This window comes from Rhyacophila brunnea, unplaced genomic scaffold (genome assembly GCF_057557595.1).
Source record: "Rhyacophila brunnea isolate RB1 unplaced genomic scaffold, BYU_Rbru_1.0 scaffold_7, whole genome shotgun sequence".
Lineage (NCBI taxonomy): Eukaryota > Metazoa > Arthropoda > Insecta > Trichoptera > Rhyacophilidae > Rhyacophila > Rhyacophila brunnea.
Genome location: NW_028233339.1, coordinates 39409246 through 39427094, shown reverse-complemented (window position 1 = coordinate 39427094; position 17849 = coordinate 39409246). Strand labels below are relative to the sequence as shown.

The 17849-nt window shown below is 34.4% G+C and overlaps 1 protein-coding gene across 2 annotated transcripts; it reads right to left on the bottom strand.

The window, feature by feature from the left end:
- Positions 1 to 8196: 8196 nt before the first annotated feature.
- Positions 8197 to 17643, bottom strand: Prim1 (DNA primase small subunit). Of its 2 annotated transcripts, none has more exons than XM_085957381.1 (6): positions 17272 to 17643; positions 16263 to 16432; positions 15523 to 15721; positions 11877 to 12087; positions 9738 to 10071; positions 8197 to 8387 (listed from the first exon to the last, which is right to left on the bottom strand). In XM_085957381.1, exons 1-6 carry the CDS (start codon positions 17523 to 17525, stop codon positions 8365 to 8367), a joined length of 1191 nt encoding a protein of 396 aa, XP_085813507.1. In that variant the 5' UTR covers positions 17526 to 17643; the 3' UTR covers positions 8197 to 8364. The 2 variants fall into 2 exon arrangements, with proteins under 2 accessions (XP_085813507.1, XP_085813508.1); XM_085957382.1 differs by having other exon boundaries at positions 8198 to 8387; positions 9738 to 10068.
- Between the last annotated feature and the right edge of the window lie 206 nt (positions 17644 to 17849).

The window sequence follows — 17849 nt, the reverse complement described above, 5'->3', positions numbered from 1 at the left end:
AAGTAGGTAGGTACATATTGTTTTAAAATTTATGTAAGGTGGATATAATTTAATTTATAGAAAATTATTTTCACAGTATGTGTTTCTACAACAATTTTACTAAAAATACGATATTAAGACATTTGTAAATTGTAAAACATGTGATTGGGTCATCAATATAATATTGAATATGTTATATCTTTTACTTCTACTTTTTTAGTCTATTTCTATTTGTGTTCTAGTTATTTAATTAATAAATACCTGCAGCAATATTATCAGTTAATGTGGGTTCAATGATACATTTCATTCCAAATTCAATAATCATGCTGTATTAATTAACCTAATATAATAGTAATAATTAAAAGGTGAAATTATTTGAAAAAAAAATTCTATTGATATTTATTGAACAATAATTAGACTTATAAATTAATGTACTTATAAACTTATTGAGAATAGAATTGATATAAACTTAAAACCTAATTTCGCGGGATATGTTTTCTCAAAAAATGACAACACTGAAATATTCTATTCGCGACAAGGGCGACTTCCTGTTTTCGCCTAAATAATGTTGTCGTACAGTAGTGTTTCATAAAATATACACGAGAGTTATCATTTAAGTATAGCAATCATCATATAGGTATCACATCAAATAATTGCAACGCACAACCACATATTTAAAATATTTAATAGTCCTGAAACAAGCTGCAGGCGACTTTTTTTAAAACTATTAGGGTAAATTTGTGATCTGTGTTATGCCCGGGCCCACAAGCTTTTTATAAACTATGCATTTGCAAACCTGTGGCTACATTATTTATGTTAAACTTTTCGCGCCCTTTGCAACACTCCGCGCCTCCCAGTTTGGAAATCGCTGGTTTATATAGTGTGAAGTGCCAAGTGTCTAACATGATATCGTCACTGTTCTGGCAAAAGACACTAATTCGAAAAAATGACATATTAAGTTAGTTATACCAAAATGTTCCTTATTTCAAACTTTACCGTCTGGAAACCTTCTTAATAAATAAACAGTCTTTATTTTAAAGTCATCCTTTTTACGATTACTTAATAAACTCACATGATAGACCATTTCAAACATTTTAACAACTTCAAAGTCAAATTACTCAAAACTAGTATTCTCCAGTTAGTGTGTTCTGCCAGAACAGAGAAGATATGTTATTTGTTATCTTGAACGAAGGTCGCTAGCTGGTTATGGAAAAATATTGAACCAATGATTTAAGTTAGTTAGTTTTAATGAATTGAATTATATTTTGACTGATTGATTTGAGAACGGGAAGGTGATTAAAGTATGATTAGTCAAAAATTAGTAACTTCTCGATGATCTTATGTTTTTCTTATAGGAAAATGATTATGGTGCTGCCATCTGGTGGTTTAAATTGATAACTATGCAAGTGGTAGTGACATCTTCAATTATTATTGCATCTTTTAGGTCAGATGTTGCCACACAGTATTTAGCTATCAAATTTTGATATACTGGCATGGAATACAAATGATTTGATGAATAATATGGAAGAATTTACAGATAATATCATTATTGTTGAAATTTATTTGTTATTGTTATGAAATACTTTATGTTTTTGCCTCCAGGAGCTGGAGTCTCAGCATGTCTCCAATTCTCGATTTCCTCAGCCACAGTGAAACTGTCTCTAATAATTTATTGATTATTTATTTTATTATGTAAGTAGGTACCTAATTTTATTTTGGGAATATAATGCAAACAAATTAAAATAACTAATTCAATATTCCTATTTCTTACCTCCATGAGAGAGGAGGGTGAAACTAGAAAATCGGTGAACATAAGCTCCACGGTACAATTTTCACTCATACAAGATAGTACATGTTCGATCCCAAAGTCTCGAGGGTATAGAGATGGAAAGTTTGGCGAACTGATGTATCCAGTTTGGCCTACCATGCCATTGATAATGATTTGGTTTCCTGGTGAAGAAGATCAATGAAAGATTGTAATAGTCATTACATTCATTATAACAAAAGATGAACCAAAACTATTCAAAAGTTCATTTATAGCTAGTTTCACACTTGTGGCCTGATATTTATTTGCCAGAGCTGCAGTGAGATAAAATCCTCTTGCAAGAGCTTCTCTTCATCTGCCACATCTACACACAACCTTTCATGCATTCATATCATGGTGTAACAAACGAGATGTACCCTTCAAAGTTGTGTTGGGTATTATTTTTATCTTCCATTATATCCATATTTTGTTTAGGTATATTATAATATATTAATTTAGTTCATTTTTAGTTTGTTAGTGTGTTTGTAAAATAATCAATAAAATTACATCGATTAACACTTACGTTGCGCTATAAATGAGAGAGAAAATGACCCTGTCCAGTTCCTGCCGATGGAGTCAAAAGATATTCCAACCGATCGGGTAGAGCTTGTGAACACGTTTTCGCCTGACAGCTTGCACAAATGCGTAGGGCCGGTGTGCCCTGACGGTTCCCATATTGCCACACTGCCACACTGGCAATTAATATTATCTGTGGAGTCATTTGCTGAAAGATACATTTAAATACAATATAGTTAAGTAATAAAGGCAGACTATTAAAAGCAAGTGGACCCTAGTTATATGAAGGTAGGGTAATCTAAGGAATATTTGACCCCGTCAAATAAACGTATCTTAAATTTTAGTGATTTTGAGTAACATAATGGTACTGGACATAATATAACAAATTAATTTTTCAAAAAATTCAACAGATGGTCTAATATGAGTCTTCTGATAATACTTTCTTGTTAATGTCATTGGAATGTAAATTTCAATTGTGTTTGCGATCTTCTATAAAGTAGATAAGAATGAGATATGTTTCTTTGACACAATGAGGCTGTATCGTTTCTGACGTTGTCACCTCCGGAAGGAGGGAGGGTGTAGGAGTGCGCTGGACCCCCCCTGGGAAGTAAGGTCACGGTGATCGTCCGCTAGCTTCTTCTTTCGGGGACATGCTTATTGATTGACAACGCGGAATTACAGGCGAAAACAGGGCGTTTTATTGTTCAGAATACATTTACAGTAAAGTTACAGCGTAGAAAATATTTAACAAAAATATTTAAAAAAAATAAATTTCAATTGGCGGAGACACCGGCGAGTGCGGCCGACGTCCCAAGAGTGCCGAGACCGAATGAATCTTCTAGGGGCTGGGGTATGGCCTTGGATCCCCTGAGGATGCCATGGTTTAGGCGGTATCAACGTTTAATATTATTAGTAGTGCTATATTCCTCCAACATGGCTCTCCATCATCTCCTACCCTTTCCCTCAAACGCTAGTTAGATACACTGAAAGTCTGATGGTCCTCTTCTACTCCATCTAGCAAACCGGAGTCGTGGTCTCTGAATGCCTCATCGTCTCTCTGGCTTTATCGACACTAAAGGTGCTTTGACACTGATGTATTGTTCATTTATGTGTCCCACCCGGCGGATTCGTTGGATCACTATACATTTTATTATATCAAGTATGCTCACGATAACTGAGCTGTAATGTGTTGGTTTATAATGTCGTGGAAATGGTCCGGCAAATTTATATGTTATTTTTCACTGTGTGTTTGGATTCAGAGTATGGACCTAATAGGTTGGCACGGATGTTAGCACGGATAAACGAAAAACACGGATAATGAGAACTATGTTTTTTCATTTAAAATACTATATTTATATTATTATACATTTCTAAAGCAGACAATTATTTTTAAGTCTGTGATTTTGGTTTGTTTGCAGTAAGTTGTCTTTCTAGTATCAGTTTGAATTTTCTTAAGCAAGGTTCATGTTTACGAATGCAACCGTTTTTTTTTTTTTAATTAAATTCATGCACAGATAATCCACAAACCGGATAATCCGCACAAGGGATAATTGGGAGTTTACTGTATTATCAATGTCTCTTATTAAAAGTTTATTAACCTTTTTACTGCCGGTAGGTGTATGTATGGCGGTATCTTGCACCCCGCGAAAATAAAAAAATAAAATCAATTTACGTTTCAAGTGGTAAAAATGAATTCTGTTTCAATTCTGAGTATGTGACGATATTCCTAATATATGTCGTTGTGTGTTCAAAATATTTGTATGTTTAAAATAATTGATTTACGTTAAACGTTCACGTAAAATCCCGTTTAAAGCGGGACGTCCACAGACGTCATTTTTGTATGAGCGGCGTTCCGTTCACTGAGATTTAAGAACTGTAAATTCAAAAAATCGTGAAAATATATTTACCAAGTTTCGTCTCAGGGCATATTTGCGGTAATTCCAAGTGGGTCATTGATATTTGAATCGAACATGATGGACATGTTACGAGCTCGACTCCACAATGTGCTGCATGATATTCCAGGGCAGACTAGAAAAGAAGAACACTTAATAAGAAGTTATGTCATGGATACATGTGGTCACGAAGACGAGCTTCACATGGTTGGGACATATTATATTAAGTAGGGGCAGCCGCCATGGAATCAGTCCTTGTGTCAGACCCCTCGCTCACCCTGCAGTGATGCTACAGGAATGATCTATGCGCTGCAGGTCTGACGTGGGAAGAGGTGTGGTTCTCATCATAAAATTATGTAGATTAAGTAGTATACTATAGTGAGAACTCTTTAAAACCCTCTTTAATGCCCATGATGGTCGAGCAGTTACTGCATTGGCTTATAATGTCGTGGGCACCTAGTTTGGAAAATTCATATATTGTTTTTCAATGTGCATTTGGACCAAAGTATGGAGTTAATAGGTTGAGCAAATTGCTAACATCCATTTTTCGTAAAAAGAAAAATCTGTTAATACAATATCCACTCTATGGAAGCCCATATTATCTTAAAAATAAAGAACTCTTTAAAATACCACTTAACTGTTTTTTAGAAAATGACAAAGGACTTATTTTTAACAAATTGTAGGTACATAGAATTATCAAACACGTTTACTTAATGAATTCAGATTGCTGGCTTTGCGTCCAAAATAAAAATGTTATTATGACTGAATTTTAGTTTAGTAACCTTAAAAGTTTACCAGGCCATACCTGATTACGGTGTTGAATTTTTCCATGCTCTCCAAGTTGAAGGTAAATTGTGCGTCCATTCAATGACCCGCATAGTTCTTGTTGGTTAGAATATGACAGGATTGTTAGCCACCATAAAGCTCCAACTGTTAACAAGTCAATTTTTGAAGTCATTCATGATACACAAGCAAAAATAATGCTAACATGGGTTATAGTGCCATGCCGCAGATGCCCGCATAAGCTTTAATAATTTTTTTTACGAAAACAGTTTATTCCATGTAGACAAGTATATGAAATACCTTTTTCTGTCTACGCAGATGCTTTTCAATCCAATAATTGTCAATTTAAAATTTGATATTTTCATACATTTCGATGCATCATTATCACACACAAAGATTAGGTTGGGGAAGGTTAGGTTAGGTTATGTTAGTTTAGGTTGGGTTTGGTCTAAACAGAAAGGTCGAAAAGTTCATGCAGGCATCTGCGGCACTATTACCCTAAAATGATTCAATAAAATCTTCACATTCAATGTGGAAATGATATATATAGTTTTTGAACGGAACATACTTGTGTCCACTGTGTCCAAAATGGTGCATACTTACAGAATCAAAACAATATAGAGTCTGGAAGTTACAACGACTGTTATTACAAGTGGGTAAGTACATTAGGAGAAGTTTATTAGACTATGTTGGCTGTAAATGCTGTGTGGAAGATTAACTGCATGGTAAATAGGAAGACTTGGGAACATGAGGAGCGTGGCAAAGGGTCAGATGTAATTTTTCAATATACGTTTTATGTATATATTATTATGTATATATTCACTATTTGATGGTTTTTAATGTTGTTAGATTATTAGATACATATTCAAAATTGCATTAAAAACAACTATAATAATTTGATTATAAATGATCATCAATAAAATGTTATTATAAAATGAGCCACAAGACTTAATCACAAAGGTCAACAAGGTCAAGACGTTTTGTCATTGGCTTCACACTTTATGTATATACATAACAATGTTATAAATAATCCAGGGTATGTACAAATTATATAGGTATCAGGAATGTTTTTATAAAGCCGAAAGATGTCGAAAAGTAAAACTTAGGTCATAAATTAATAATGATCATTATGGAAGTGTATAAATTTTAGATAATTCATAATTAATTTGTATTTATTAATTTCAATTTATAGCGAAATTAGTGGTACTATCTATATAATGATGAAATTAAATTTCAGTTGTTTGGTAATGGTACATATAAGGGGAAATAATACTTTGGAGAGGTTTATTGTCGACGGAAGCATTAAAGCTTCCACATGGAAGAAGAAGTTTGCCTGCATATTCGATGGTCCCACCAAGTGAAAGTCATTACAGCAATACATTCAGCTATGAAGATGGTGGAATACAAGGATCGGGAGAGATATCACGAGGACATTTTAAAAGAGTCGCAGGAACACGAAAATGAAGAATAAAATTTAATGATTTCACTGCAAACTTACAAAATTAGAAGGTAAAAAAATGATGCATGAATCAGCTAAACGTGACCTTTGAATTTTTAAACAGATTTTATACCAGGAAACGAATTAAATTAAAGTTTAGAAAGCTTTTAATTGATTAATGTATCAAAATTGTATTATTATAAGTACACAATAAATCTCAGAGATTTACAATTTTTTAAAAATCAATCCATTTATTCTTTGAATAACATTGTCTTGTAAGTCAATATTATAACACTAGCTTAAAAAAGGTTTCGTATTACTTTCTACTAACTTAACTGAAAGGGTATATTATTTTTTATAATAAGTCACAATAATAATTATGATTAGAATAGTGAAGGGCACATACTGGAATAACTGAAGTGCATTGTAGCTTTGGTGGAAGATGACTGAGGTTATTTTCAAACTGAGGTTTCGAATGGCTAAGCCAATTATCGTATTACTGACACTTTACTTGTAAGGCTTCTGTGCAAAAACATATTCGGATGTGAATCATTCCACATTCAATATATAAATTTATATAAATAATTTCAAACACAGACAACTTACTGGTTAATTATTTTTTTCATTGACTACAATCGATGTTGATATTAGCCGCATCACGAAGAGGTTTCTTCATACTCAAGACCTAAGACTTCATAAGCGGACGCGTTACCGCTCAGCCATCAATATTTATGAATATTTATATCTATAAAGTAATTTATGCATTCTTCATTAATAATTAAAATTTCGTATATCATCATCAGTCAGGATTTATCCACTGCTAGGTGAAGGCCTCTTCAAACTGATTCCACTCCTCTCGGTCTTGTGCATTGCATTACTACATACTTCTGAAAAACGCAACTATTTCATTGATCTAGCGGCCTTAGGGTAGATTTTAAACAAACCTAACCTAAGGTAAACTCTTTCGGATGTTTTCTACCACTTTGGTACCTTTTTTTGACTTGATTTGTCATGTTTACATCATTCCATCCATATCGGCTTCTCGCTTGACCTCACTCTCGCTCTTTTGTTACCAGCCCGAACTTTCAAACCTTATTTTGATATAGTAATACTCCTAACGGTATGTAGTTCCTACTTCTTCTCATGCACATGAAATAAGGAGGGATGTGTTAATTATCTATGCCTGTTGTATATTGTCTTGTCTTGCTGGTTGCCTCCTATCTTTTTCAAAAACTATTGGATATTACTTGTAACCAACGTTCTCTCTAATTTTTCAATGTGTGCAGTTCATAAAGCAGAAAATATTGTATAAAAAGAAACATGTATTCGAGAGGAAGGTACTGCGTAGGATATATAAACCCATACCTACTAGGAGACAAATGGCAAAGTCGGCATGTTCTGGAGCTTTACGACTTCTTCCAAGAAGAATGTATCTCAGCATTTGTTAAATTTGGTAGACTCTGATGGGTGGGCCATACAGAAAGATTGGACAGTGCTCAACCTCCAAGCCAAAGGAAATCCTAGATACCAGACTGGACGGTTTGAGGTTGACTAGCAAGCCCAGACTCCGGTGGTTGGACAGTGTCAACAAAGATGCTAGAGCAGCCGGTGCAGACACTTAGAGGACATTAGCCCAAGATAAGGGGAGATGGAGAAAGTTCTCGAAGTTTTTTTGTTCATGCGCACTGCGTGGTACATTTATAGTAATATCTATCTTATTAAAGATTGATATAAAACATAACTATTTTTCTGAAAAGTCATAATCAAATCAATCAAAACAGTTTTGGTAGAAAAATAGGTTTATTTTTTAAATCAATAATTGACAAAAGTATTATTAATATTTTCATTAATCCAAACTCACAAACAGATTCATAATATATGTATAAAAATACGAAATTCATTCAACAAAGATTCGCTGCTGTCACAACGGTAGACAATCTATTTCTTGAAAATCAAAATTCAATGCTCTCTTCCGCTGAAAATAAAATCAATATTCATAACATTATTATAAGGGAAATGGTCAACTGTAAATCATATACCTACATACCTTTAGGGATTACAAATTAAAGATGTTAAATGTCATTTTAAAATAAGCTGAAGGTTGGAAATGTGAATGAATTAAATTCAAAGCAATTACCTACATAATATAATTTTTCCAGGTATATTTTTTATCACTAATAGGATTATAATATTATTATCTGTGGTTTCAATACTTATAGAGTAAGTGAAATTGAATGAATTTCATGTAGGTACTGTAATCGTTAACAGCTGTTTAGAAAGTCGGTAATGTATAAAATCATTGTCAAAACTGTTGTACTCTGAAACAACAAAATTTATTTTGTAATAATTAAGTAGGACTATAAAACTACAGGAGTCTTTTAAAGTTTTTGTATTACAAATTACGGTACTGTTACGGTTATACAGAATACAGCGGAAAACGCATTTTGAAAATACCCGATATACTGGATTATTTGTTAGTTTGGGTTAGTTTAGGTTAAGTTGGGTTAGGTTAGGTTAGGTTAGGTTTGGTTAGGTTAACTTAACAAATAATCCAGTTTATCGGCTATTTTCAAAATGTGTTTTCCGCTGTATTCCGTATAACCGAACAGTACCCAAATTACTTAATGGTGATTTCACAGTATTGTGGTTGAATCATGTATAGACAATTATTCTTTGTAGTCAATTCACCGTTATCAATTTACTGAGAGGACAATTCACCATAGGGACAATAATTCACCAAAGGACAATTTACCGAGAAAGTTTATAATTTATTTTTAACTTTTATTATATATACAGTCAAAATTAATAGCGAAATGATATTAATCCATTAAATTACATGATTAAAAACATTAAATAAAATGGCTTAAAGGTTTTCAACTGTTTTTAAACATAAATTTGATATGATTAAAAATATTAGCGCTCCGATTAGTTAATTTTGAATAAATAACCAAAACACGGTACTTGATAAAATCTTCCTGACACAATCGTACAGCGGCTCTATACGTTTTTTTTAAATACAAATTAATAAAATTGCCCTTCAATGAATAAATGAAATTATAGCACATGCGAAGATAAAAAAGTAGGTACTTAACATTATTATTTGAAACATCGATTGCTTAAATCTAATATTCGTGCACTTACGATAGTATTAAACAGATGGTGTACAAAATTATCATTGCATTGTCCGAGTATATACTACAATATACGTACACCAATTTGAAACTAAATTTTAAATCAGTACTGTGATGGCAAATGGCAACATTTGATTGGAACACTATTTTATAAGAGAGCAACCATTTAGGAAAGAAATGTCCAAAACACTAACCATTAGCTCTCCGTCTTTTGGCTTCTTCCTTTTCAAGAGCCCAAACGTGATCTTGAAACGCAGCGACTGAATCCTGCATCAACGATTTGGAACGCTGGTGATTGGGCATCTGTTCATCCAGCAACTCGTCCAAGTAAGGTACCTCGTGAGGTTTCAAAGACGCCACTTGCGACAGGCGAAAAACCACGCAGACCTTTCCCGTTTTGGGATGTATACTGTAGGGTGCTTTCAGTAAATGGTTGGATCCTTTCGTTACGTTGATGTCGAGTCTGGGATAGCACCACTGCAGCTGGATTTCTTCAATGAGGTGTTTCATCTTACGATTACTGTTCTGCTATAATAACAAACAAGCAATAATTAATATAATATAGAGATAATCAACAGGTACAGTTTCCCCCGTGTTAGCAATGGGCAAAAATATCTGACACGTCTCGACAGCTTTAAAAACCTGGAAGTGCACGCACATCACAGAAGATTCAAAAAAAGAGCTCACTATCCAAATGAGAATGGCCGGTGCAAAATTCAACTGCAGAATGTCTGGGACTGTTATACTCGGTTGAAACTAAATGCTGCCTGTTCAACGCTTGCATCCTGACAGTGCTGATTTGAGCGAGTCGTGCCAACGTATAAAGACTCAGAATAACCATATGCTAGGCTTCGAGACTAGATGACTGTAATGAATAATGAATGTGGTATGACAATATCAGAAATGTCGAGTGGAACAATACCTCTCATCATATCTAATGTGAATGTATGACATTCGTCGTTACCCTGCTATGTGTTACGGATACAGTAAGGGTGGATGGGGCATCCAGGGTAGGCGCGTTCGGCGGGGCGTTGAGCGGCTCGCGCAACTCAAACGTATAACCATGTGTGAAAATGATCGTAGACAATGTCTTTTTTTGGTTATACGTTTATACTGTTATACGTTTGAGTTGCGCGCGCTCAACGCTCCACAAAACGCGCCTTCAAGTCAACAAGATTCTGATGTCTTGGAAGTCCACTAAATATTATCGACAGATTCAAATATCAATGACAGGAAGATGCAAGAAGACTGGTGAGCGACAGGGATTCTGGAATGTGCGGCAGGTAACAATGAATTTACTCACAACACTGATTAAATAAACTCATTTTTTCTTAATTGATGTCATTATTAAATAAACTCATTCTTTCTTAATTGATGTCATTATTAAATAAACTCATTCTTTCTTAATTGATGTCATTATCAGAACACACCTCAAGAGCACGACATTTTTTTTTTTTTGTTAAAATTAAAGTGTCACCGACACTTGTAAAGTGCTATAATAATACATTGATTTTAGATATGACATGGTTCTACACTACATTCTATTGGCCACCATGCGAGAAAAATCTCAAAACAGGACAGCTATATATATGTATATTCCAGCTATATGCCATCCTAATTTGAATCAAGTATAAATAATGAACACCTTGGCATTCAAGCACGAGACGTTTCATATAATGGAATCCTATGATAACAACTTATAATCATGGCCCCCACAAGGGGGGGGCTGACAGGGCTCTAGCCTGGGGGCCCAGGGTTAGGAGGGACCCGGCGTGGCAGGTCAAGATAAGTGAGATAAACACACTCCACAAATTTGCACCAATAGTAAAAAAGTTGCCTGCGGCAATATTTGCCAGACAGAATTTTATTTTATAATTAATTTTAGTGTGTTTCCTGACTAATAAAAATGATTATTTATCCAACACAGCGAAACGACGCACGTTACTTGGCTATTACAAAAGGAGGTCACGATCAGTGCTTCATAATAAATGATTGCTGAGTGCCGACAATTCAAGCGGATTTATTTAAAAATACACGGAATATCTTTTATTTTACACGAAAGCCTACAGTTCCGTGGAATACCATTTGGGAAATACTACTGTAGAACATTTTACACTGCTCTTAACTTTAGTGATAGGTTGGGGGTCCGCCAAACACCGAGGCCTGGGGGCCTGCTTCAGGATGTGGGGGCCATGCCTATAATGCTTATAATTTTTCATACAATCCCTTTTAATAGTGGTTATATGAAACAGTCTAATTTTTTATTTGTATGTCATATCGTGTATCTTTTTAATTGTCAGCACCTGAATTATTATAAACAGAAAATGTCTTACTTCGTTTAGATGTGCCTTGTAAAGTTGGACGAATGCAGTCCATCTTAAAATAGAGTCTGGAGCCATATCAGAGAGACATTTTTGTACGCTGGCAGCGAGAGTTTCATCAGGAATGAGTTTCATTAACTTTGATACTCCGTCTGGAGTAGATATGAACTGCTGGTCATCGAGTATGCTTTCAAAGTGCGTGCTTACGATTTTATGAGCTCTCCTGCAATATAAAATGACACAAAACTATTAAAATCAACTTGTATATAATACACTTTATTAAATATTACGTCTGCAGCTCTATTCAGTATAATACCCGCCATGAGTTTAATCTACCGCGCTGAGATTAGCAAGTACTGTACGACAACATTATTTAGGCGACAACAGGAAGTCGCTCTTATCGCATATAGAATATTTCACAGTGTTGTCATTTTTTGAGAAAGCATATCCCGCGAAATTAGGTTTTAAGTTTATATCAATTCTATTCTCAGTAAGTTTATAAGTAGGTACATTAATTTATAAGTCTAATTATTGTTCAATAAATATCAATAGAATTTTTTTTTCAAATAATTTCACCTCTTAATTATTACTATTATGTTAATTAATACCTACAGCGTAATTAATTATTGAATTTGGAAGGAAATGTATCATTGAACCCACATTAACTGATAATATTGCTGCAGGTATTTATTAATTAAATAACTAGAATACAAATTATGAGTAAAAAAGTAGAAGTGAAAGATATAACATATTCAATATTATATTGATGACCCAATCACATGTTTTATAATTTACAAATGATGTCTTTATATTGTATTTTTAGTAAAATTGTTGTAGAAACACATACTGTGAAAATAATTTTCTATAAATTAAATTATATCCACCTTACATAAATTTTAAAACAATATGTACCTACTTATCGGTTTAAAAATTAGGAAAATAATTAGGAAAAAAATAGGACAATTCATTAACTAACTAATGATCATTTATACTTAACTATTATACGTCTAAAAATATTAATAAAATAGATTACGATACACATAACTTTATAATATACAAACATAATTTCCAGTATTTGGGGAAATATTTCTAGTATTACAACACTGAATTTTGACATACCTGACAATGACAGGAACCCGTAATATGGGCTTGTTGAAAGTATTGTATAGGCTCGCCTTTTAAATACGACTCTGTTTCTTCTTCGCAATAAATCAAAAGTTTACTGATAATAATTCGAACATCATTTCGTATTGTTTTAGACATCTTTTGAATATAAAAAGCTTCAAATTACGTAAATTGATAGATGCGTCCAATACGAAGTGTCAAAAATGTAATGAAAAATTTGGGGGCGTTCCTAATTTGAAACCGGAAGTTCGATTAGCTGTACGTAGTTCACAGATTTGCCACGTAGCCAAGATGAAGTTGCCGGACAATAGTTATCGCCTTGGTTACTCAACGTAACTTAATCGTACACATAATCTATCGCATTGTTCGCACAACAGGGCAAATTAACTGTACAACTTCTCCTGTGCATGAGTATTATGACAATAGTTTTACAGATGAGAGATGATTTACTACTGTATAATATTATTATCTCCACATATTCCCACTCACATGTCAGTCAGAAGGAATATTTGTATTATTAAAACGATACTCACTATCATTGTATGAAAATCAAAGAACTTGCCTCAATCTTTTGACGTTTGACATTATAAAATCATTGTCAATTTTGAAATGAACAAAAATTTACCTAAACAATTCAAAACGTAATCTTTATGAAACTAATTGTGTGGAATCGCAGGTATCTTTTAAACGTATTCACAATGTAAATGATACAATATCTATATACTATATTTTGATAGTAAGACGTATACGAATTTAATGACATGCTTTTATATTCAGAGTGTTCATTAAAAATCCTCTGGCTCTCGCTCCTGCTTTCACAGCATTCATTAAGTACCCTATGACTCGCTCCTATTTTCAGAGCATTCACGGAAGACGTTGACTGGATGGAAACATAGTTTTTAGCCATGACATCATGAATCAGTCACAACGCATGAGCATAAAAACTGGTCGTACGACTGTTTCACGGGCATTCTCTGAATCACATGGCTCAAATCAGTTGTACATGAACGACGCATTTCTACAGTGTAAATACTTCATTTAGGCTTGAAACACTAATGTAAGATGTTTTTATCTGAGATTGCTATAAATGAATTTGCAATGTGAAAAGACTTTTAGCTAATAGATAATAAACATATAAGTAACATTTTTCAGCTTTCATCACTTTCAAATTATAACAGTTCCATTTGAATAGGAGAAGGATATTCTATGAAATCTTTGGTATAAATAGATTAAAATAGTATAGTACTCTCTCAGAAATCCGCCACCCCAAAAACCAGACAAATGTCCAATTAGTGAAAGCGTCGGATTATAGTGCATACATACAAAATATGGTAAAAATTAAAACAGGTAGATATTTCGTAAAAATAGTTTTTTTTGAGAAATTTGTACTACCAAATTACGGTTTCATTTAAAATCAAAATCAAGTATTTATTAAATTATATATAATTTATAAACTAAGTTTATTTACTAAATATTAAACAGTAAGGCCTACCGCGCATGGACGATTACATAACCGGCCGGTAGCATTCGGACAATCGTTGGTTTGCTCGCGCATGATCCAATTTATTACCGGCCAGTATGTTTGAACGCGCATGGCGTGATATACATGGGAGGCAATGCGTGCGCACTGAAATGGCGCAGAAACGTCAAAATGGATTTTTGTAGAGCTTATATATATAGAGGTTTTGTATATATTATCAAACTGTTTTAAAACGTGGGTGTATATATTATTAATTTATAAAGAAAGAAACTGAAAAAATGGGACTGGTACGCGCATGTAAAGCCAATAGGTACGCATCGATGAACTGTCAAATGTGGTCTCGTAACGGTTCGATGTATGCGTGCGCTCCGTATGACCGCGTCACTTGTGCGTGCTTGTGTGAGTGCACTCTCGGCCGGCTATCGCGTGTCATGCGCGGGCTCTCATTTAAAAGCTTTGCCAATGGGGCCCCGGCCGGTTCGAATTGGTGTAAAATTTTGTGTCTGAACACAGATTTTCAACTCGGCCGTTCGCTCGATCGTCCATGCGCGGCATTGCATTGCAATACGATGGTTACAACTCCTCGATTGTTGAGCGTACAATAGTAAATCGTTCATGCACGGTAGGCCTAAATCACTTGATACAACCAGTTATTCAGTGAGGCAGATATTCTTGAATGGCTTATGATTCCTGGCTTTCCCTATGACCAAAAGCTTCAATTTGTGTGTCCCGGTTGCATTGGAGCACGGCATAATTGTGATACAGTCCTTGGGCACTTTCCTCCCATGTACATTACTTTCTTCGCGATGAACATACGTTTTACGAAGGAGAAGTTTCCAAAATAAACCCATCTCATCTGCGTTGTATACTTGTACGCGGCGGACTACTGAATTTGACAATTGAATACCGGCAAATTATAGAGCTTGATTTTGTGCTTACAACTAGTAAAAATAACGGCGGATTATAGTAGTTTTCGGATAATCGAGCGGCGGATTACTGAGAATGTATTGTATTATGAAAAAGTAAAGTTATTATTGAGAGAATATTATTTACTTAACACTGGTATGTATGGAGTCTGCCAACAAATGCACTTTTTTGGATTGCGAATCTCCACCAATTAAAACTGACAGATAATCTCCGAGGGCCGCCCGGCCGGTGGATGTGAGGATTCGGGCCTCGGCACTCGACACCCAACAATGCACTCCACGCCGCCCAGAATACACCCACAACACGCTGCTGAACGCAAAATCTTCTGTTGATAAATAGAAAAGAATAAAACAATTAATTCGGTAATATTTAATACTGTATCTACTATGGCTTGGATTAGGTAGGGTTTAATTGAATTAAAAAAACTTACAAACACTATCTTCACATTGTAGTTTTAGTTCAATGAAAGCAGATATAAAGTTTAATATGCACTATTTATGTCGGATCTGAACAGTCTACCTCCACCCTTCACCACTCCGAGGTGGAATAACAAATATGGACTCGGCTTTACAAGTATTTCTTGACATACGACCACTTTACTAGACAAACTGTTATTGATTTTCGCAAGACGGTAGTAAAAAACTGAAGGAATTCACATGTACTTAATGTAATATTTTGCATAAAACTCAACATGTGACCATAGTGTGAGCGTAAATCAATAATTTTTAACAAACATCTGAGTTTACCGATGTGACAAAGGGGCAAAGAGAAGTAAATATTTACGGACAACATTCCTGTGTTATTGATAGGCAAAAAACAACAAAAAATCATCTTGTAAAATCATTTTATTTGCGGAGTTGTCTTACCTTTAAGTGCAGCGTCAAGTATCTGACAAGCGACTACCATAAACTTCCAGCATTTATCACAGACGTCGGCACCTTGACAACAAGTTCTGATTTCATCGTAATCTGTTAAATCTATGTCAAATACCAACTCCCTCGAGACAACAACAGAGTCCTGTTTTGCCATGGCTGGTCTGGAAATAGATTGAATGCATAAAATCAGAGGAATAAAAAGATGGAGCAAGGACAAGCATTCAGAAAAAGTATCGGTGTACCCCGCACAGAATCATCACATCACTTGCTAATTGACCGACCGTATTTTCTATTAACGGCCTATGACTTGATGATAATTAATTCGCGAATTAATTATCATTAATTCATATTATATTATATCATTATACATATCATATCATTAATTCACAAATATAATAAATGCGATAATTCGCACCGTGAGTGTAAAACCGAGGCATCTGCAAAATTTTCAATTTCGAGATTCAATGCAAAACAACTGCAAAAGTCGTGAACTTGATAATGTAAAAGTGAAGTAACTGAAAGAACATGCCATATAATGTAGATATTATAAACCAAATATTATGGTATTTTTTTAGAAACTCTATTTCTCCCATAGAGATATTAAATAAAAAGAGGGGCAAGAAATCGGCTTTCTCATACAAATGAATGAAGCAGGCCAACAATAGCCGACAACTTACGAGAAATAGCGATGCCATAAAAAAATTCAGGGCATCACGGAGGATTTACTTTGGTCATTATAACGTACACATTTAATATAATGTTAACTAAACGAAGACTTCAAACAGTTCAAACCCTAATATATCCAAAATATGTTTTTTGCAGATGCCTTGGTTTTACACTCACGGTGCGAATTGTCTGTCTAACAAGCAGCTTTCTTACACTATAGTAGGCACCAATCATCCTGAGGTGCGTACTAAAAGTTACACGTTCATAGTGGTCCGATGTGGAGGTCTTGACTACATAGAAATATCATTTAATAAATCAATGATTTGTAACTTACCTGCTACTGTATACGGCCCCAATATCTATCTTGTACGGGCATTTCTTTAGGAATAAAGATTGTAGTTCTTTTTGGTTTGAGATCGACAGATACCGTATGTATACATCGTCGGCTAGTGTAAATGATAATTCCCGATTTGACAGCGGTTGCGGAGAACACCCGCAAATAAGCCAACGACAAAATATTTTTATAGGAAAGAAGCGATTGTAATACACTGGTAGGAGATCCGGAAGTAAACCGCTATCAAATGGCATCTTTTCAACTTTATAATCTAGGATAAAAAAAAATGCAAACTATCCGCTCCTCAAACTCTGACGTCTGCCAAGCAGAAAAATAAATTTAATGTCAGTTTCGCGCCAACTTTTGACAGTCGAGAGACATTAGTGTTGCCATATTTCCAAAGAGGAATTATAGTACCGAGCCTTCAAAACTAATACAGTATTTCGGCCAAAAACATTGCACAATCTCTTTGATTTCGGCAAAAAATATAGTACGAGTCCAATTCTTTGGAATTCTCCCTTTATAAGTGACTAGTAAAATTGAGCCCTCAAGAAGTGAAGTAGGCCAAGTGAAACTTT

Excerpts from the sequence above, each read along its gene's own strand:
- Prim1 (XM_085957381.1), bottom strand. The coding sequence starts at position 17,525 with ATGCCATTTGATAGCGGTTTACTTCCGGATCTCCTACCAGTGTATTAC. Across the intron at positions 16,433-17,271 it reads GGGGCCGTATACAGTAGCAG|ACCAGCCATGGCAAAACAGG; the intron begins GTAAGTTACAAA and ends ATCTATTTCCAG. Across the intron at positions 10,072-11,876 it reads ACAAGGCACATCTAAACGAA|CAGAACAGTAATCGTAAGAT; the intron begins GTAAGACATTTT and ends TTGTTATTATAG.